This window comes from Nesoenas mayeri, assembly GCF_963082525.1.
Source record: "Nesoenas mayeri genome assembly, chromosome: 2".
In the NCBI taxonomy this organism is placed as follows: domain Eukaryota; kingdom Metazoa; phylum Chordata; class Aves; order Columbiformes; family Columbidae; genus Nesoenas; species Nesoenas mayeri.
In genome coordinates, this window is record NC_137543.1 from 132609676 (window position 1) to 132633214 (window position 23539).

General features: G+C 37.4%; 1 protein-coding gene across 1 annotated transcript in view; it reads right to left on the bottom strand.

Moving 5' to 3' along the window:
- Nucleotides 1-854: 854 nt before the first annotated feature.
- Nucleotides 855-23539, bottom strand: part of AHR (aryl hydrocarbon receptor) — a gene marked incomplete at its 3' end in the record, with an annotated part of 61573 nt that continues 38888 nt past the window's right edge. Inside the window, exons 3-11 of the mRNA XM_080339897.1 lie at nucleotides 22113-22228; nucleotides 20404-20493; nucleotides 16819-16942; nucleotides 11575-11705; nucleotides 10511-10713; nucleotides 8724-8833; nucleotides 7087-7228; nucleotides 5008-6277; nucleotides 855-1010 (exon numbers count right to left, since the gene is read on the bottom strand). Coding sequence (XP_080196023.1) covers nucleotides 855-1010; nucleotides 5008-6277; nucleotides 7087-7228; nucleotides 8724-8833; nucleotides 10511-10713; nucleotides 11575-11705; nucleotides 16819-16942; nucleotides 20404-20493; nucleotides 22113-22228 — 2342 coding nt within the window. The remainder of the gene's footprint in view (nucleotides 1011-5007; nucleotides 6278-7086; nucleotides 7229-8723; nucleotides 8834-10510; nucleotides 10714-11574; nucleotides 11706-16818; nucleotides 16943-20403; nucleotides 20494-22112; nucleotides 22229-23539) is intronic.

The window sequence follows — 23539 nt, forward strand, 5'->3', positions numbered from 1 at the left end:
CTGAACTAGATTCAGAACATTAATAACTCTTGGTAATAGTGTAACAAATCCACAGATAAAGAATTAAGTCATACTTTAAACAAATTATCTTCAGGGGAACAAAAAAGATACAGCCAGTAGCACTGTAGATGTTAGATAAAAGTTCGCATAATATGGATGACATTTATATAGTGAGTTTTGCTAAAATAAGCTCCCATCAGAAACAAGGTAGCTAAATTGTGAGGCACTTAAGGTTGACAAGAAAAGGAGGAATGCAAGGGATCTGTTTCATAGAAAACCTGAAGTTGCATATCATATCCTTGTATTAAGCTTTCTATTAAAGTGCTAGAAATGGAGACGTAAAACAAAAGGATTTAAATATAAAATAAGTGATTAAAGAGCTTAGTATGCATTAAAATTAAGTGCTTTTGATTCTCATGAATTCAGAGCTTTTTACTAGATTTTTAAAAAATAAAGCCTGGAAATAATCCACGTGTGAAATCATCTTCCTTGTGCCATTGATGCTATTTGTAAAGTGCCCAATTATTTTCTAAATAACAAAACCATTTGCCTTATCTTATGTTGTATAGCATGACATCGTCTGTAGTACATATGTAATCCATACTGCAATGACAGAGTCAATCTGATGGAAAACAGCACACACACACAAGTTTAGTCAGAAGTTTTAGTTCCACCTGTCACTCAAAAAGCCAGGTCTTGGATTACATATCCACCAGTATATAGTGCAACCAACCTTATATTCTCAAAATGTAATTTAGCTGTTAAAGTCCAATGCTCAAAGACAGTCTTAGCAAGCTTTTCCTCAGAGCAGCCTGACGCCCAGACAAAATCACAGATGGAGCTCTAGATCTGAATCACATAAATCCACTAGATGCCAAATCTGAGAAGGATCTGGGTTCTGTCGGATGATGAAGAGGCTGAAGATGTGTAGCAGTCTGTGCATTACTGATCACATCTAACTGAGAGGGATATGCTTCATTTACGTTTCCTCCATTGAAACCATTTTGGAACTGGGAGGAAAAAAGATAATATAAATGGTTAGTATGTGAAAACAATTTATTTATAAGTTAAAAAAAAATCCTCCTAAAGACACAGATTGGAAGAAATTGTCTTCAAATATAATGAATAGCTTTAAAACTTTTCTTTTTTTAAATGATGAATGATGAGAAGTTAATTTGCATTAAAGCAGGATCTGAATCAATGTTGAAACTTCCCCATGTTGAAGCCAGTGGGAGTGCTACTTCTGGCTAAGTAAAGAAACATCGCTATTATCTGAGACATAATATAGTTTCCATTTGTAGAAAGCACAGTCTGACTGAGCACTCCTGATTCCCACATCCAGATGTTGCATTTTAAAAGCAACCTATTTACATATTTTCATGTCTGCAATGCGATCCAGAATTTACAGCTCTTCCAGGAATGCACATGCAGTTCTACTCGTAAGCTGAAGAATCCTGCAATCAGTCCATAGGCCAAGCTGTCACAGGGTGGGCTTTTTTAACAAACAGTCTTCATATTGACAGTGCCAAGTAAGAGCAATGAATGGCTTTCATCAGTCTCAACATAACTGTTCATAGGATTATTTTAACCATCTGATGTAATGCTTCCTGTCATGCTATGGAAAAGTCACTTTATCTACAAAATACTCCATTCGGTCATGCAAAGAAAATAAAACAATTTTAAACATTTCCATCACCTCTTTGGGAGTAGCTTATATCATAAATACTCACCCATTCAAAGTTTGTCCTAGAAAATATGTATTATACATTCATTCATCTATCAAAATACACTGGGTTTTGGAAACTTTTTTTTCCTTCTATGCAAACATTGAAACTTGATTCATCGTGCATGGTTATGCTAAGTTTTTAACAAGACTACAGCCATGTGAGTCATGCTTTTAATAAAAGTTGCCATACTTTCAAAGACAGCTACAACAACATAAACTAGGATTACTTCTGACAGAAGCAGATAATTTCAGTATTCTCCCTGAACAAGAAGAGCAAGCTCATTAAAATTTCTAAGAAAGTTTCCAACACACAATCTAGTAAGTAGCAAGGTCTCTTCCTATCAACTTTAAACAAGCAATCAAATTACTTGAGGCCTTTCTGCTCTTCTCCATCACTGAAAGTGTTTTAGACTGCATTGGTTATGGTCCTACTGCAATTACAAGTTAGACAGAAGATCAAGGCAGATGACCACAACAGACCCTTCTGGCTTTCTAATCCCCGTGTCTATTCACACAAAAATCAATGGGAGTTAGAAGGCTGAGGAAAGGATAGCAATCATGGCTTGTGTAGCAACATCTGCCCTCTCTCCAGCCTCCAGCCCCAGACAGGGATGTCCTTGTGCTAAATCCAGCCACAAAGACTGCCCTGCTTTGGTTTGGCTGCATGAACATAGGCTCAGACAGTAGTATCCTATCTAATTAGTTACATCCTTACTAAAGTTAGCAATTAGCAATAAAATCCAACCTTGAGTTTATTGTCATAAGCAGTGATACATTCTCCCTATTTATAATAAGGAAATGCCTATTATTTGCCATCATGGCTTTGGTACAGGTGATATTTTACAAGATTACTTCAAATGCAGCAGATATATTGCTGACTTACTAGTTCCAATGGGTTTACATATTTTAAAGTTCTTATTTCCTCTGATACAAGGCCAAATATAATCTCTGTAATATGAGCATATATAAATATTGGGTTATCTTTCTCTGGAGCAATGACATTTTAGGTAAAAAAAAAAAATGTTTCTACATCAAAACATTTCTCAACATAACAACTTTGGTTTATAGAGCCTCACTTTGCTGTTGATCTATGAAAATGTTAATTGGTAGATGTGACTAGAGGTCAAAACTCAGTGCAGTCTGACAGAAGTGATGTTGGTTTGTTTCATGTGAACACTATATAGCAATATGGGCTGCAAAAGTCAATGCTATTTGGCTCACAAACAAGCAGTCTCTTCCCACACCCACTGCACCCAGTTGGCATACATCGTTTTGGATCCACCAGGACTTGGAAATAACTACTGGCTATCTACGATCACTCTTTTACAAAAGGCATTGGGGGAATTATCCTTCCTTATCTCATCAAGAAGCGTGCTCCTCTTTTAAGCTAATTTGGACAAATGTTCAGCAGATCTCTCCAGAGCTAAGCAGGAGCCAACATGCATAACGGCAACATTGATTCCAGACCAAGCTTCCGCTTAACCAAATGCAGTCCAGATCCACACAGCATTAGTACACCATGGCAAGAAGGGCTGAATTTGCCTCTCGATGATTTAAGGGTAACTTTTCACAAAGTGGCCTTTGTTCATTTCTTATGACAAACAAGCTAAAGGCAATATTTTTATTGCAGCACAGTGTTCTAGTAAATATCACGCAATAGACTTATTAATTCATTGCATTCAGAGATGCTGTCTTAGTCATTAGAATTTCACAAGCAGATAAGAAGTGACCAAGAAAATAAGAGAAAAGGGGCATAACAAAAATCACTAAGGCAGAATAACAACAAAATCTACAAAATAGATGTATTTGAAACCAATAAGAAAAAAGAAAGGGAATTGCTTATGTGCTAGCTTTTCAAAACTGATGTACCGCACCAGCATAGGTTTTGTGAGAAGAACAATTTTATACTGCTATAGGGACGAACTTGGATGACTCAGGAACTGTTTTGCAAACCTGTTATGAAGTACTACGAAGGACCCATAACACTGACCATACCCAGGCAACACGCAGCCAAGCACTGTGCACACTCGCACACTGCAGTTCGCCAAAGTCACTTTGTGCTACTTCAGCCCGTGGGCACTCAGGCAGAAGCTACTTATCTTGCTGAACTGGGCTATATATATTTCAGCTAAAGTTCTGTAATTCTGCAATTACATTTTTTCCATTAGTGAAATAGTTTTAAAAATGATATGTTTTGTACTTGTATTAAGCATACTGAAAAATGGGGTATGTTCTACTTGCATTCCTCACCTCTGTCTTGTGTAGTTTAAATGCCAATTAATACTTTAATTCTGTAAATGCTTATGCATGTGCATAAGCATTTGTAGGATCAGTACTTATGAGCATTGAGGTAAAAGAAAAATAAAAAGAATTGCAGCTCTGTACTCAAGCAGCATTAGCAGAAATAAATGTTACAACTTAAACTATTTCAACAGAGGTTATTCAGAATCAGGAACTGCTGTAGTACTTGAACTGTTTTATTTCTAAGTTAATTTTACCTATGAAGAACTGTGCTTAAAACTGTAGTCTGTGCTACAGCCAGGCTCCTCTCTTCTATGGTTTTTATTGTGCATTCTCCTTAAAACAATGTGAAAAAGGTTCACCTTATCTACTATTAATAATTTTTTTTCCTGCTCTTTTGTCTTCGGCAGACAATTTAGACACCAGCTTGAAGAGCAAGCTGTCTTTCTCTTATGGTAATATATAAAAATGCTTTTGAAAGTATCATCATGTGTAAAAATGCAATAGTTCATAAGATTTCATGCTATTTATGTGATATTATAATCTGACACTTTAAGTAATCCTAAAATCATTGACAAATCTGAGTATCCAGAGAACACTAACACTTTAAAAAGAGGATATTTTTCTGAATCCTTACGACATATGCCATGAAAATGAACATGCTAGACGATACTACTGACATCATTCCACACCTCTAAAAAAAGGTATATAAGCAAATTCCAAGCTTCTGACCGATATCCTTCTCCTTTGCTCCTACTGGGAAAATGACTGGTAGGTACAGCAGAATAGTTTCAGTTACTCATTCTTGCTTTATTAATACCAAAGAGAGCTATGAGGATGTGGATACGTTTACACAAGAACTCAACCAAATGCAGCTCTCTTTATTCTAACGAACAAAGAAAACAAGGACATTCACACACTGCTAACCCATCAGTTCCAAACTCAGTGATTCAATTATAACAAACTGCATCCCCGTAGACATCCAAAACAATAAAAACATGGTTTAAAATGCAACAATACAACAATGCTGTTTACCTTACCTTGTTCAACAAGGTTTGTTGACTTGCTATCATAGGATCATACTGCATTTGATCCATGCAGCTGGGCTGTGCTTCTTGCATGCACTGATACATAGAAACAGCACCTGCATAGCATGTTTGAGGAGTTAACATAACCGACTCGGAGTTCATCTCACAGTCATGATTTTCAGGGACTTGGTGCAAACAACTGAGAAAATCCTCCAAGTTGGAAGGAGCAGAGTAGGTTGATCTGTCAAAACCTGCTACAGGGAAATCCATTTGAGCAAAATTAGAAAGCTGGGACACCATTGCTGTGGGTTGCTTGTAAGGAAGAAACTCTTGCCTACATGCATAAGGGGAAGCGTTTACTTCTGATTTGTAGGAGAGCTCGGAGGTAGTGCCATGCATGCCAGGGAATACATATTGCTGGGGCTGCTGCTGCGAGCAGCTAAGAGGCATGCTGGTGCCAGAGCTCCAGTTTGTGAACATCCCATTGACTTGCATGTGTTTCATCTTTTGACAGAGCTGCTGCTGCTGTTGCTGCTGCTGCTGCTGTTCCACGAGGTGTTTCTGGTGCTGATGAAGTTGTTGTGGATCCAACTCTTGCTGTACCAAGCAACCTTCATTCTGGACCAGCGGCTGCTGCTGGTTACAGCCTGAATATAAGAAGTCAGATTTATTTAAGGAATCTTGAACATAAGTCAGGATTTCATCAGTTATGTCAATGTCCCCAATATCATCCATACCAGACAATTCAGTTTTAAAAAACTCCTCATCCTGTTGAATACATTTTAGATCTTCAAAGTCAATGCCCAGATTTTTCATGATGCTGTACAAATCACTGGTTTTATCTTGAAAGAGTGCTGCACTGTCTTCAGGAAGTGGAATAGCACTATCCTGAGAACACTGTACCAGCTCCTGTTTGAGAACGTTGTGATTTCCAGCAGGCAGGAGATTACCTGTCCAGCCGCTGCTACCACCACCACCCAGTTCATCCCTGCTGTCTGAAAAGAAATTCCGCTCAAAGGAAAGTTTCTGTGATGCTGGAGGGCAGAGGTATATAGACTCGTCTTGCCTTAACATGGCACCTAGGAGGGAGTTTGGATCCACAGAGTCATTGTGTAGCATTGCTTTGGTTCCTTTTCCCATCGTGCTTTTATTCTTCATCTGAGAGGGATCCATAAGGCTCGACACAGGGAAAGACACCTCATACAACACAGCCTCCCCAGTGGCAAACATGAAGGGCAACTTCATGTTACGCTTCCGTAGATGTTCTGCTCCTTCTTCATTTCTGAAAATAAACCAGATACATAGCATAATACTAAAGGATGAAACAGTTTCTGCAATATTTTGTTTCCCTGGAATTAATATGAAAAAAAACCCCAACTATTCTATTTGTAGGCATTTTTCAAATTCCTAGCTATTCCAGCTCAACTTGGCTGAGTTAAACCAAGAGGCAGATTATGAAGTAAGGAGCTTATGACCGTAATACCACCTTACATATTATATTTGTAATTAAATCTAGATAGCATACACCATTTTCTGTGTATTAAGAGCTAAAATGAAAATAAGTGGGCTTTGTTCCATGCATTATGTTTTTCTTGCCAGAGCAAATAAATGAATACTTCAATAATGAAGTACCTCTTTTTCTCCATTTTACAGACTCTTTAGCAGAAATTACTTAATCTGTATAATAATGATGAATTCCATATTATGTAGCATTTGGTTGAGCACAATAAAGGATTTAATTTCTTTATGTTATCTGTTGTTTCTTCTGCACAACTGCAGTTGGATTTCTTATTTTTTGCTAACATGAATAATGAATTAAAAAGCGGTTGGGTGGAATAACTTGGTGCTTATACCACTGCTCTTAATTTTATAGGAAATCAAAATGTCGACAGTTTTACACATAAAGGACTATGCCACATAAGTACTGAAATATCAAAATTCTTTTCAATGTTTGTTAGCAAATTGAAAGAGGTTTTCTTTTTGGAGTTCAGGATTTAAAGGGGGCTTATTTAAAGAATTCCTTTCTGACTATAGACAAGGTCAAAAGTTTTTGGTTTTTGAAGTATACTGCTTTATGCAACGATGACTTACGTAAGAGGTCTTTGCGTGGCAATGATGTAATCTGGTCTTCCATTTTTGTAGACAAGACGTGCATTTGCCTGTAACCAGGCCCATCGATTTTCTTTGGTTAGAACCCTAAATACAGTCATTCCACTCTCACCTGTCTTCATCACTAGAGTAAAAGAGTAAGCATATCGTTTACTGTCCAGTGAACAAAAATAGGAAAAATCTTGCAGGTCATGAAAATAATCCCATTTGTAAAGCAATTTTATAAATCTCACGTCCTCAGCCACTCATTTCTGTGTGGCACTAATGTACTCCTAGTGAAACAGGATGATCAATTAGTTTAAGATGTCTGCTTTAATTTACTGGCAAAATAAAAGCCAAAGCTCCAAGCAATTGTAAGATATCCACTACAGATTTGCAACATTCTATATGGATCTTCAACCATTATTTCTGCAACAATGGAAATTAATAAATATTAGAACATGTAAATGACAAAAGCCTAAGTCTCTTTTACATCTGAAAAGTGACTGTTACTTAAAAAATTAGAAAGCACATTAGCTCTGAATCCAATTCTTTCACAGTTTGACTGGCTAATGCAGAGGTACTTCAAAATCAACTAGTTTTCACCCCCACTATCACTTCACTAGCAATGCTTGTTAAACAAAATGCATTTTCATTGTACATTACTGAAAACACTGCATTACTAGACAGATAAATTAAATTAAAAAAAAAAATATTTGGAAAGCTTAAGAAACCTAACAAAAAAAAAATCTTTGCTAAAAGACTTGGTTTTTTATCTTGACATCAGAAATGGGACAAAACCAGTTTTAAGACTAAGTTCCAAACCAAATTTCACCCATTCTATTCTAGAAGTATTTTCCTTTTTTATTCCTTACCAAACAAACAAAACCACTGATAGGCGACAGTGATTGTGCTATACCTGAAATAGAATATTTCTTTAATATAGGCTGAGAACTAACCTACCACGTGGGGTTATTTAACTGTACCTAAGCGGACAAAAGAAAAAACAGTTTTTCAAGAGCAGTCAGCAGAAAATAAGTGCCAAAATATCATGAAGGTGTTCTTCTAACTTCCAAAGACAAACACTACAGCTAACAAAAAAATTAAAATCGTCCTCTAAGTAGTTACATTCAGATAGCTGATACTTATTTCCGTAGCTCTAAGTGTTATGCTTCTCTCCTTAAATTGTTACTTAAACCAAATTAAGCTGCCAAGAATTAAAACCAGAAATGTGTAGGATACTAACATGCTAAATCAGAGCTTAATTTCTGTTAAATATCTTACACTGATATCAAAAGAAATTTCTTTATTTAATTTCCTATCTTTGAAATAGTGCCTTTACCCAAAGGAAGTTGTTTAAATAGCAGAAGTTGGGTTGAGTAGAGAAAGAGATGAGAAGAGTAAGATTTGACAGAAATAGGAATATATAACCTAAAAAGGTCTAGACAGGAATATTAAATTTTCTTCATCCAGCATAAGTTTCTCTATGGATGGAAAGATCCCATGAAATGGTGTTCTTTTTGTTAATGGCCACCTTTTTTTATTTAAAAATAAAAAATGAGTACTTCACAGTATTTTTTTTCAGTATTCTTACAATCCATGCTTTGATTATACAGCCTTTCTCAGGGAAAAAAGCTTACTTCGGACATGATTTTCAGCACAATAAAGCATATCAGCTGCATGAATGAACTGGTATCCTGTTCCTCTCATACACAGCTCTGCTTCAGTGTATCCCAGGACAATCTTTCCTCTGGAAGGTAAAAACAAAGAATTGCAGCACTGCTGATGAATCAACTCACAGAACAAATGCCAAGCAAGTTAATTATGGCTAGAATATTTCAGACGTCAATGATAACTATATTTTGTTGCAATATCAATTGTATGCGATAGCCTGACACAAAGTTAATAAATCAAAGTTTTTACTAGTTCCCCCAAGTTGCCTTCATTGACTAGGAACAGGTTCACAAAATTATTAGATGGTTAAAACAAGAGTATGTCTACAGTTCAGCTGGACTCTGAATTCCATACTTGTGAACATACCCACTTATAGCAGGCAGCTGCCATCTGTTGCAATGAAAGACGCTGTTTGCCTAGCCCTGTTTCACCTCATTTATCTATAGAAGCTCACATGTAAAATTCAGTAGGGGCTTAACTTTAGTTATCTAGAACTTCTTCCCCAAAATAGTATTTTTAGTAGCTTAAACTTGAAAGCAGAGCGTATCTCAGAACTACATCACTTTTGCTGTTGAGTCATTTGGGACACCTGTGTTTACATTTAAGCTTTCTTAGAAACACCTCAGAGGAGCACAGGCAATAGAGTCAAGTTCGACTCTGGAAGCTAACATTAGAGTACTTTACTATAGGTCAGGTAGATAAAGAACTTAACGCATTTGTGTAAGCACTATGAGATACATGACAGAATGAAGCAGTCAAAAAAGAGACTGAAAAAGGATTTGGACCAAAGAAATGGAGATCCAAAGATGAGGCATGGAGGGAGGAGGAAAAAGTAGAGATGGGGAACAACATACACACAAGTGTAAAATGTGACAAAAACTGAAGGCTTCAAGTAAAGCACAATGAAAATAATCACAGTGAGGAAAAAAGCCTGCATTAACATTCTGTTAACTTCCATCAGTTCATAGCAAAATATTTTGATTTATCAGTAGGTAGAGCACTAAGTAATTTGACTCTACATTATTCTGTAAGCAGACATGGAAATCCATGAGAGATTCTACTGAAAATTAGTCTGAAAGCTTTAAGCACTATCAGTCAAAAATAGGATGGAATAGAGAAGGAAACAAGAAGGCCCAAAGCTTTTAATTTAATAAAGAAGCATCTTTACGGGCTTCTTGCCATGCATAGCTATGTTATGTCAATATAGGAATGCAATAGTGTTTCCAGTTTATACAGGAAAAATAATAGTTTGGAAATAGGTAAAAGTTCTACTATAAAAAAGGACCTCATCTGTTTATTTTGAGGTAAATAACATTTTGATTATATATACTTGAACTGAAGGAGAAAATAAGCATGTAGAACAAAATGAAACACTTGTTCTATCAGTTCAGAAACCAAACTCCAAGCAGATTTAAACACTAAACTTTTCTTCTTCCCTAATTCATTAGTATTCTGTCTTCTGGAACTTCTGTTTTGTGTGATTCTGGCGGTTTTTGGTTGGTTGGTTTTGTTTTTAATGATTGAGAGTCAGAAAGCAATATGCTCTGTCAAGGAAGTATTAATAATAAATACATTGATAATTATGACAATTCCATTTCTCTTTCCTTACTAGCAGGGCTGAAGAGACAAATCGTAACAGTTTCTACATGATCATCAGTATTGATTGAAACAGTAACCAGCTTTATTTTTCGAAGTCATACTTGAAACCTATCTCAACAATAAATGAGCATTATGCAAAAGAATTTACACCTACTTTGCATCACAGCCAGTAGGTGTGAAATCCAGTTTGTGTTTAGTTCTGAAGATGAAGTTTTTGGTTCGTATCTCAAGGATAGATGGTGGCTGCAAGGGAGTTGCTACAGCAAACAGAGCGAGCTGAGGAGACAAAGCAGTACCATCCTTCCCTTTCTTGTTTTGTCCATGGAGAAACTTTAACCGTCCTTGAAAATTCATAGCCTTAGGAAGAAGAAAAAAGTAACTGGTTTATGTTGGAAGCATTTAAGAGTCAGATACATCTGTGAGGATGTAAAACATTTTTTAAACTTTAAGACCCATCAGACTCAAGTTTTGTACCATGGCATACACAGAAGTTAGCTAATAAGTACAGAATACTGTTGTTGTACCCCCAAGCACGACACTTAGAGATCTACTAATAAACTCACGAGAAAAAGAACTGGAAAGTTGTTTTCTCAAAAAACCCCAAAACATATAATAGCAAATGCCAACTAGATCTTCTAGTATTCCAATGAACATGGTATTCTACATACAAGTAAGATAACATTATTTCTCTTGCATTTCTGTCATTCATTTGTATAAAATATGTGTGTAAAACTGCAAAATCTCCTATAAACAATTCTGTTTGTAAGAAGTCACCTAGAGAGCGATACACTCATATTATTTCTTTTAAAATTACAGTGTTGACAAACAAAATGTTTATTAAAAAGAACAAGCATAGACTTTCCTAAGTAAGGGAAAACCATAGTTCTGTTAGTTATTATAACTTACTGCATTTCAAGATATCCAAAAGAAAATAATATTCGTATAGCTTTTTTATCTACAAATCACACAGTACTTTGCAAAAGCAGATGCTTATTCATATTTCAGAGAGGAAACTTGCACCTGGATGTAACACCATGTTGAAGGGGAACTCAACAACACAATCTTTACTTGTCATTTAGCATCACTAACTGAAACATGCTGGTTCAAGCAGCTCAAGTATCTACAGACACTTGACAAATAAAGTGAATTGCTGTATGTATAATACAGATTTCCAGCTTGCAAGCATGTGCGGAAGTTTTCGCATAACTTCATACTCACCAGGAACCCAGAGGAATTATCCAGGAGGCATCGCAACCTGCAGATGAAATTCCTTTCCATAAAGGAAGAATTCTCTGGAGGAAGTTGGTCGGGGTTATAATAGGTATCTGGCTGTGAAAAGCCATTATCTCCTACAGGAAAAGATTATTTATAAGGATTATTTTTAGAAGAACACCTATTTGAAGGCTATCTATAACAAATCACCTTCCGTCTCACAAACAAAGCATTAGGTCATGACCTGAGCAAGATCCATGTAAACTGGAAACATCCTCAGAACCTATACTGATTACAATGTGAGGTTAAGTATCAGTGGTATCAGTTCTTCTAATAGAATTTTGTCTTACAGGCTCTGGCACTTGAAAACTGCATGCTTTTTTTTTTTTTTCTGAATTCATTAATTACGTTTGTCACCAACCTAAATTTTGAATCATTTGCAGAGAACAGGGCTCTCAGCAGAGAGCACATCCACATTTCAGCAATGGCAGGATCTGCAAAAGTGAAGTAGGCACCCAGGCACAGTAACTATAGGAGCTGAATATACAGAAGATCAGTTGATGGTCTCAAACTGTGAAATTTTTACTTTCCGGACAGCCAGGTGAAAGGTGTTGGTAGCAATAAATAAAATAAAGCATCTTTAAAGAACCACCACAATGTGAGCACTTTCTCTAAGAGATACAAAAAAAGCGCTACTCAATAGCAAAAACATCCCTGTGCTGATCAAGAAAACACTATAGTTACCTCTTCAAAGGAACACAAAGCGCTTATTTAAAATTTTAAAAATACTCAGAAACATGGCTGACAACTAAGATAACAACATGATACTCTTCTGCCACTTCAGGACAAGCATTTGCTGCTAAGTGGCATTTAGAAAACAGACTTAATAGACTTAAACATTTGGAATATAAAGTAAAAACAGAAGACAAATCAATAAACTTCTGATAGAATACATATGTTCTGCATGAGGCTACATATACAGACATACCAGAGCATGTCTACTCACAACAAACTTAGCAAAGTGATCTTGTTTGTAATACATATAAAAAAACCACAAACTGGTCATTCCCTAGGAATTCATGCATGCAAAAAAATAAGGAAAACAGTTAAAAATGCTATTTTGGAGTGCTAAATATTCTGTAATTTAAAAAACAGGCCATGTACTCCAAGAGAACCGATTGCCATGTATGGACAAAAGAAGAATACCGTTTTTAAGAAAGAAACCATATTGACCTTCCAGGCTTGGAGATGAAGTCAGGGAGAGCGTGTCACTTAATCACATACCACATTATATTCTCTGGAACACAATTCTGCCTCTTGGACAGCTGGAAAAAACTTACAGATAGGCTAGGTGGTTTGTACAATGGCAAATCAAACCCAAAGGAAAACAAATCATGACCAAAAACCAGCTCTGTTAATTCAAGGGACTGAACTGGAATCAGATAAGATTGCTGATGGCTCACCAAGAGACCTTGCGACGTAAGCCCATACAAATGCAATAAGAATGCTGAATTATCCAGCTTTTCAGTTTTTTCTTAAAAGAACTACTATGCAAGGTTAAATTTTGCTGAACAAACTTCAAGGTATAGAGAAAAAGGGCCCTAGCTGATAGTATGTAATAAAAGGGATAATCTGAAATTACAGACCTCTGCAGAACTGTGTGTTGGCCAAACTCATCATTACAAGCTGATCTCACAGGTACAGAAACTCAGATGCTTGTAGTCCAAGATAGCTACTACCTAACACTGATATTAGAAAATAGCAAATTCCCACACTTGTCATGTGGATGATTCTCAGACAAAAGCAAATTTACTCCCTTACTTCCTACTGCTGCAGGTTATTGGTTTTTAATTGCCTAGTTGCTGGTGAGAATTTTCAGCAGTTCTGAGGCAGTGCTTCTCCAAGAGGTGCTGAAACAGATTAGACACTCTCTGAAGAAGCAATGACTATGAAGAAAGAGCACCAAAGAAACAGCTTACAAATCTCAACCCATCTTTCAAAAATGCCAACTCTGACATCCTTCAGAATCCCTGCAGACAAATTACTCGAGGGCTCCTCAAAATGGTTAATACACTGCATGTATCAATATTCAGGTTTCAGAAGCATCAGCACCACGGAAGCCACTAAAATACTGTTGTTTTTTTTTCTCACCAAGCAATTGCAGTATTTATGTTCCTCTTCTATTGCCACAACTTCAATCCTGCAAGACCAACTACTACTGAGAAAGATGCCAGCTAGTGAGGCTGAAAGAAACTTGGCATCAACAGTCGGCTACTGTTAGAAGAGCTGACTGGAAGAGCTGCTGGCCAGGCAGGAGTGTACTGAGAGTGCTGAGTAGTTTAGGGTGTCTCAAAGGCCCTGTGTATGTTCAGCCAATTCTTCCATGGAAATAAATGAGATTATGGGCAACCTTCTTGGATGGGATGTAGGGAAAGACTTTAATCATCAGTAGCAGGCTCCGTGAAGGGCTCTGATTAAGTCCTCCAATTCAGATAAATATTCTGGCTGAGGAGTGTCTACGGAGTGCAGCTCTAGTATCCACTGAGCCAGCGGTGTCAAACTCATTTTCATCAGGAGGCCACATCAGCCTCGTGGTGGCCTTCAAAGGGCCGAATGTAATTTTAGGCTTGTCTAAAAGGAGGAGTAGTTACATTTATACACGCCTAAAATTACGTTCGGCCCTTTGAAGGCAACTGGGAGGCTGATGTGGCCCCCAGTGAAAATGAGTCTGAGACCCCTGCACTAAGCAGTGCAAGAGCTTCTGCTGGTATCCTTGTCACTGGCAGGCACATCCTTCAACATTTCTGCGACAGGAGCAGCTCAGTGTTATTCCTTTGGTAAATACAGAGCTGTAATCTGAATGCAGGTATCTTACCCGGTTCTCTCAAGTGTCTGACAACTTCCCTAGTAAAATGAGCAGTTCTCAAGAGTGAACAAGGCTGTGGTAGAAGAAGCAACGGAGTCTGTAGCTCATGAGAGGGGCAGAACAGAACTCAAAACAAGAGGGAATAGGCTTCAAGCCCAAGCCTTCTACATTTGGGAAGGGAATACTGTTGTGCTTTCCCAGGCAGACAGGAGGCAGAGAGGTTTCAGCACCAGGATCTTGGAGAAGTGACTCACTGTGAGAAGGCAGAGTCTTACAGAGCATCTGCAATCCCTGGAGCAAAATCACCAGGTAACACTACAGGAGGTATAACCCAAATCCCTGATGAAGTTCACACTGCAGCTCATCGACATCACGCAGTAATGTGCAGAACATGCTGTGCATTAAGTGCTTTTTTTCCTCTTTAAGCTCAAGACCATATATGGCTGCATAACAAGCAAACTTGAAAAGACAACCCAAAGTTGAGGGTGCAAAACAGACTGAAAAATCAGAATTTTGCAGACTTCTCTGGGAACATGACAGGGTTGGGAGGAGTGTTGGAGATGCACAGTAAACAACTGAGGAGACCACTGGTCCAGAGGCATACAAGAGTATTGAGTTAGAAACAACTAGTCCAGGCAGAGGCAGAATTAGTTCCCAGATCAGGTTGCAATCTGTGCTTAAGCCTGAGAACAATTATAATATATCTATAAATATCTACATAACGCTAGCCAAATGTATTAAAAAGGAAATGGATTAAATTAGCAAAAATGTGGAGAATCCTTATGATCATATCGTTATCCTTTGTTATAAAGCTGAATTCAGTTTAAAAAGCCTCAACATTCAAACATTTTATACTACTTGAGGCCCCAAAATAATTAGCAGTTTCTAGTAAGCTAGGCACACCAGGTACAAAAAACCCCAAGCACTCACTTCCATTATTCAGTCAAACCTGATGGCAAGTCAACCTGGCATCATACTTTTCAAATACAACCTTTTGTAAATTCAGGTGCACTTGCTTAAGTGCTATGGAATGCCATTTCACTCTGAAGCAAACACTAAGCCACCACATAAAAAACCACTTTCTGAGTGCCAGCAGTTGTTTGCTATACCAAATTGTAATATTAACTAGTTCTGCAGCATGTTTTCAACTGGATTGTGTGGACCAGAGGTGTCAAACTAATTTTCACTGGGGGCCACATCAGCCTCACAGTTGCCTTCAAAGGGCTGAATGTAATTTTAGGACTGTATAAATGTCAGAGTAGTTACAATTTGAGTTTTAAACCAAATTGCTTTAGAAATGATCATTAAAAATAATATGGACTTTTTCTAGATTAAAAAAATATCTATGATCAAGTAACTTAGAGTAACATAGAGCTTCACCTACATATTTAAATTACTGTTGTGCAAAACAGAGCACTACAGTTGTCTCAACAGGTTTGTCATTATTATCAGGCAAGCATTCACTTCCCATATTACACATAACTATCTGTACCAACACATCTCTCTTCCGATAAGTAAGCAGTGTGTTTCACAATACAGCAGGTCACTTGAATATCAGTCAATAACATGTGACAATCTGGTGCTCTAACAAGCACACCATTTGGTCTTAAAGGGTCATCTATTTAATCTTTTATTCCTCTTCTATTCCCAAGAGAAGTACTGGCCTATGTGGAAGCCTTAATACAACAGTAACAGATGTGGAAGACATCATGATGCCCAACAGCCATAACATTTTCTACAACCAGGAATGCAATATTACATATATTAACACCGTAACTAACACATTCTTAATCATGGAGTGGATCTACCAGCCTGAAGAGCTTAAAGAAGCTGCCATTCCCAATTACCTGCTGGCCTTCCTAAGCTAATAAATTTGGTGTCATGATCTGTAACCAGGAGCAGCAGATGTAAAAGCAATCATTACTTCAGCAGAGAAATCACTTTCTCACTCAAACACTGATTAAAGACAAGTTGTCTAACTGAGGGCAAACACAGAAAAACAAAACTTCCTTGTCTCTTATGTCCCCAAAAGCAACTGCCCACTTCTCACTGCCGTGTTCACAAAACAAACATGCAGGATTACCTGCTTTGCTACTTGCCACAGGACTAGTTATCAGACATGCAAGACTACAAATGAAAATCTCACAAATTAAAGCAAAATTAGTATTTTAATAGTGCTGTGATATTAATATCAGTGCTTATTTAAAGTGAAAAAAAAGTAATTCCCAGTGTTAGCCAAACATATCCATAAATTCAAAGAAGGTTAAGAAATATTATTCCTTCCTTTTTTCATGCAAAATAATCTAAACTTTTTTACATACACAGATTAAAAAAAACCCTTAACTAATCAGACAGGCAAACACATAAATTGGCTGCATTCTTACCCTGTATGCTTGGTCCAGAATCTGCAGACTGGGCAGGATTTAATGCCCAGTGTAGCTGTCGTTGGAACTCAGGTCTGTCTTCTGTGTGAATCAATTCAAACACACTCTGGTGTATAATATCAGACTACATACAAAAAGGAAAAAAGCAGGAAAGAAAGAGAATAAGAAACTTATACGATAATGTAAGTTATCTGGTTGACAACACTGCTACGGACATAGCAAAATCCATTTTGCTTGAGGATAAAAACATACATTTGCATGCATGTGGGAAAACTTCATGAAACAATTTTTAGTAACACAGAGCAGAACTCCGAAACACCAATGACTGCAAACATGAGAAAAAATAATAAAAAAATATTACCTTAGAAAAATAAATAACATTATGTCAAGTATTTCTTTACCTGCTTTTATATAAGCCAACTTTAAACTGTTATGCTTAGCCTTTGTTTAAGTAATTTAATTTTACATACTGGTAAATCAAGTACTAGCCAGCTGGTACTTGGGCCTGACCCATTCTAGGTCTAGAGGTGAGCCTGGCTACTGTTGTAAAAGGGAACAAAAAAATGTTTCTACAAATATATCAGTGACAAACGGAGCGCTAAGGAGAATCTCCACCCTCTGGTGGATGTTGGGGGAAACATAGTGACAAAGGATGAGAAAAAGGCTGAGGTACTAAATGCCTCTTTGCCTCAGTCTTTGACAGTAAGACCAGTTTTGCTTCAGGTACCCAGCTCCCTGAGTTGGAAGACAGGGATGGGGAGAAGAATGCAGCCCCAATAATTCAAGGGGAAATGGTAAACAACTTGCTACACCACTTAGACACACACAGGTCTATAGGGCCAGATGGGATCCACCCAATGGTACTGACGGAGCTGGCAGAGGTGATCACCAAGCCACTTTCAATTATTTATCAGCAATCATGGCTAACTGGGGAGATTCCAGTCGATTGATAGATGGGCATTACATTTGCCAACTAGAAGAAGGGTTGGAAGGAGGATCCAGGGAATTACAGGCTTGTCAGTCTGACCTTGGTGCCAGGGAAGGTCATGGAACATATCCTGAGTGCCATCATGCGGCACATATGAAACAACCAAGTGATCAGTCCCAGTCAGCATGGGTTTATGAAAAGTAGGTCCTACTTGACCAGCCTGATCTTCTTTTATGACAAGGTGACCCACTTAGTGGATGAGAGAAAGGCTGTAGATGTTATGTAATTAGACTTTAGTAAAGCCTTTGATGCTGTTTTCCATAGCATTCTCCTGGAGAGGCTCGCAGCTCATGGCCTCAATGGGTGTACTCTGTGATAGATAAAAAACTGGCTGGATGGCTGAGCCCAAAGAGTTGTAGTGAATGAAGAGAAATTCAGTTGGTGGCTGGTCATGAACGGTTTTCCCAGGGCCCAGTATTGGGGCCAGTTCTGTCTAATCTCTTTATCAATAATCTGGACGAGGGGATCAAGTGCACCCTCCGTAGGTTTGCAGACAACATCAAGTCTAGTGGGAGTGTTGATCTGCTGGAGGGAAGGACGGCTCTACAGAAGGATCTGGACTGGTTGAAGCCAATTGTAGGAGGTTCAACAAGGCCAAGTGACAGGTCCTGCACTTGGGTCAAAACAACCCCAGGCAGCGCTACAGGCTTGGGCAAGAGTGACTGGAAAGCTGCCTGTTGGAAAAAGACCTGGGAGTGTTTGTCAACAGCTGACTGGACATGAGCCAGCAGTGTCCCCAGGTAGCCAAAAAAGCCAACAGCATCCTAGCGTGCATCAATTATAGTGTGGCCAGCAGGACCAGGAAAGTGATTGTCCCCCTTGGGGCTGGTGAGGCCCCACCTTGAATCCTGTGTTCAGTTTTGGGCACCTCACTATAAGAAAGACATTGAGGTACTGGATAGAGTTCAGAGAAGGCCAATGAAGCTGGTGAATGGTCTGGAGCACAAGTCTGATGAGGAGCAGCTGAGTGAACTGGGGCTGTTTAGCCTGGAGAAAAGGAGACTGAGGGGAGACAGCTATCTGAAAGGAGGTTGTAGCATGGAGGGTGTTGGTTTCTTCTCCCAAGTAGCAAACGATAGGACAAGGGGAAATGGCCTCAAATTGTGCCAGGGAAGGTTTAGATTTAATATTAGGAAATATTCCTTCACAAAAGGGTTGCGAAGCACTGAAACAGGCTGCCCAGGGAAGTGGTTGAGTCACCATCCCTGAAGATGTTTAAAAGATGTATAAATGAGGTTCTTAGGGACATGGTTTAGTGCTACATTTAAGCTGCAGTGGGACTCAATGATCTTGAGGATCTCTTCCAACCTAAATGATTCTGTGATGATTCTCTCATAACACCACCAATTGCATGGCTAGGAATGTGATCTAAATGGCAAAGCTACAATAGCCAGGATCAGTGGTTGAAAGAAATTAAGGGCAAAAAGCCCACCAAAGATATTCAAGAAAAGCCCCAGTCAATGGAGAGGAGTTAAATTGTGTGGTTTCTGCATGGATTGAAAACTCAGTCATTATAGAAACAGAAAATATTTGAAATAAAATATAGAACTAGAGTAATTTGGAGATGGCAAGAGCAGAAGCCTAGCTCAGATTTTATTTTGGTGAATTTCATAAAAGAATCAGTATTTTCCAAAATAAATTGCAGAAATGCTAATTTTTGGAACTTTTAAGACTTTAAGTCGCTATCATGCACTTGATTTATTGGTATTACTATATAAATTTTATGCTAAATTTGTTTTACAATCTTTTTTTTTTTTTTCCCAACACTGAAAGAATCTGTGACCCCAGAAATAATTATGTTTTGTTTGGAACATTTTATTTTGTGCAAACATTCCCCAATCTCTTATCAGTTAGCTAAAACTGCAGACCAAGCAGAGTTTCTCCCTGGTTTTAGACAGCAACTGAATCTACCATCATCCAGTACACAAATATACAAACTGATAACAATAACTCAGCTTCTATCATCTTAACATTAACTAATCCCAGGAGTTCTCTAAGGAAGGGCAACATGTGCTCACTGAGTCTTGGTCTTTACTACCTTGTTACCTGGCTTGCAAGCCGAAGCAAGTTAGCCATATATGATCTGCTCCATAAATTATAAATAGCAAATGCTGGTGTTGAAATAAATAAGTAAATAAAGTAAATACAACCAAGGGAACACTAAAATTCTAAAAATATTAAGATCACCCAGTTGATACTTAAAACCTCAAGGCATATGGAGTTAGTTTTATTTGAAAGGTTTCTATTAAAAGAATTACCTTCCCCTTGAATTATGTCTCACTCAGCATCATAAACTGGGTAACACCACAGTATAAATTTCAAACAGTTGTTCCAGTAAAGACTAATTAAGTGTGAAAATTTCCTATCTTGCCTAACTCAACTCTGGAAATTATATTCCTGTTGTGCTTGGCCTGGGGACCCATTTCATCCATATAAGCTGACAGAAAAAGCAATATGGTTTCAAAAAATCCAACCCAAAGTACCCAACTGAGATTTTTATTTCACAAACTGTTAGATCCTACATACACAAACGGATGCCCTCCAAAATTAAGTAAAACCACTGAAAACAAAATAGAAGAAAAAAAATATATACTTACTTGTTGGAACCCCAAGTAGTCTTGGATAGTGGAAGAGACGTAAAAAACCAGAGCATCGGCCGTAACAACTAACACAAAACCATTTAATGCCTGGGGAGAAAATACACCAATCTGTCAGCTTCAGAGACAAAATTCCAGAAAATCTTTGTGGCTGTAAGACTACCTATACCCTATTCTCCCAATAAAATGTGAAGTATGCAAAAACATATCATTATCTAACAGCACAACAAACAAAGATTCTTCACTGCCTCTTTCTACAGTATACATGACACAACAGAAAAAACTGTATGTAATGAAAAAGAAAAAGTTATTTTTGAAAATTATGGGGAGAAGACAAAGCATACTGATGACTTTTAGTTACTCTTGATGGTAGGAGATGAGGGACAGCAGTATGAACAACTATAGTTTCATCTAGCATCAACCATAGTTCACAATGCTCATGCAGCTCAAGCCTTCAGTCCAGCCATGTGCCTGCAGCGCAAATGGGAGTCATGTCACAAACCCATTCCCAAAATCTGTTCTATTCATAGTGCAGATGGGCCCAAATGGACAGGAAATCAAGCGATCAAGATCCCCCACATAGTCCAAGAAAATATTTTATAGCTTACTTAAAATAGAAAACCTCTGCACAAGCAGACTGTTGCAAGTAAACAATGTTTTTGAAGAGATTTCCCCCTTCGTGAAGCAGCAGACTAAGTGGCTCCTTACTCAAAGTCACGCAAAGGGCATTTATCTGAACTCCAAATCAATACGGTTCACAGCAATTGTTGTGATAGCAAACAGTACATTTGTGACTTGGCAGCTCATCTGAAAGGTGCTGATTTACTTCTATGGATATCAGTCAAGATTTAACAAAAGGATGTCTCGAGGGACAGGATTAAGTATATTGTGCCACTTAATTTCCTCAGCTGCATTCAAAGTCAAATTTGGCCAGCATACTCAAAACATATTTTTTAAAAACTCTTTATTATGCAAAATTATTGTAACACAAAAAATGTAAAGTAAGTGAAGGATATCCTACATCTTACTGTAACAACATAGAAATATATTTTTATTATAAACCAGCATAATTCTTTCACAAACATTAACTCACATACCCCCACACTATGGTAACCACCATAACTGCTTTTTCGTATTTTGCAGAGAAATGGTTTTACTATTTCTTGGGATTTTTTTACGTGGTCTAATTAAATCAAATTAAATATCTGATTAAATGGCTGGTCTTTAAATGGTGTGAACCACTCCTTTTGAATGCGAAGACATTTAATCTATTCTCACAAACTGTTGTGAGATCTGTAAAAATTCCTTATATAAGCTTAATTACCTGAATACAGCATGAGCTAAAAAAACATGTAATAATAACCTGAAATTAAATAGCTCGGGCTATCCAAGAGAGTAGTTGCACAGAATCCTTGGTTTTGATGAAGTTCAAAGTAATTCCAAGGGAGCAGAATGCCACAACGGCAGGTGCTTGTGTCCTCTGCTGACCTGTTCTGCAGGGCATTTCACCTTAAGTGGTTGATATAAAAAAATCTGCAAGCTGCATCCAATTCTGGCCCACACATTAAAATTGGTTATTCTGCTCTGTTTCATGCAAAGCTCCTGTACCTGGAATTCAATCACATTTTACAGTGTCTCCAATTTACAGTTCATCTTGAAACAGGATTGTTACTGCTGAAATCAGATGCCTTCTGTAAGCCAAAACATACCTGCAGTAAGAGTTCTCCTTCCAGCATCTGCATCCCTTCTCCACATTTTGCAGTTCTACAGTTTTCCTGAATGCCATTTCTTTCTGGTCTTGTTGAGTTACAAGATTTTAATGCAACTAGAGAAAAAAGAAGTGGTTTTTGAAAGGATCACTAGAAATTTATGTGATGCATTATTTTCTGTGAGAAAAAAAAAAAATTAAAAATGTTTATAAAGTCAATCTAACAAAAGATTTGTTTCAGTGTCAGGTTTTTTCCTTACCATTAGAGATAACCCCCAAAATTTGTCATTCATCTTTCTAAACTATAATACTTCAACAACAGAATCAGTATTATTGAAATCAATCCAAATCTCACTAGTTTATTGCTTTTTTTTTTTTTTCCTTCTCTTTGTCTTTATTATAAGGGTCACTTTTAGTTTGTCACTCTTGCTAATAAAGGACTTTTTATTTTCTTTCATTCAATTACCTCCTTAACCTGATAACAACTCTGCTTTAAGGTAGGACAACACTTGTACTTACTGTTATCCCATCTTATTTCAGGTATCAAACTATGGTACTTCAGATATAAGCCTGCTCTAGACCTGAAGTGCCCTTCAGAGAAAGGAAGGAAAGAAACAGGAACCCTAAATGCGTATTACACATTAAAGAAAAACAAAAAAAGTATTTCAAACAAAAAAGCTTTTTTCTGCCATTAACCATTTCAACAATTAAGCAAACTTGCCAAATTCAGATAAAATACTATAACAATGAATCATCATTATCCAGTTCAAAAATACATCCAATTGAAAGAAAAAAATACTCAGTGAAAAAGGGATGAAGAATCAGACCAAATTGCTACAAAGTACCTGAAAGACATACACCCTCCCATCTCTGCACCATGTCTTCCTATAAATAGGATGCTGTCAAGTAAAATGAGATACTCAAAGATTGTCCATAACTCAGAATTTATCTACTTTCCACATAGTTCTAAAAAGAACAAAAAAAGTCTCCAAATCTGAAATTAGTCCGAGTGCGTCTGTAACGTCTAAATAGCTTAAAATTGCTTGATTAATTTTACCTTAAACCTTTCTGATAAAGTTAAACAACACCCCCACCCAACCCCAAACTTTCTAAACTGCAAAGCAAGGGAAATTTATAAAAGCAACTGCGCTTCCGTAAAATCCAAACAACAGAAGTTTCTCTCATAAGAATGAGATATTCACCCTAAATTCCCAAGGATTTTTCAACCTGCTGAAAACCTCCATTTCTCAGCTGCTCAGAACTTTAGTCAAGAGTCCTGAAGAACTCCTGTTCACTCACTTTTCAACTATTTTAAATGATATTTTACACTAAGTGTATTAAGTGAAAGATAAATCAGGCTTTTCAGGTTTTTTTAAAGTTATCGCTGCAGCTAACAACTTTCAAGCCAGGCAGTTTTCATTAAAATAT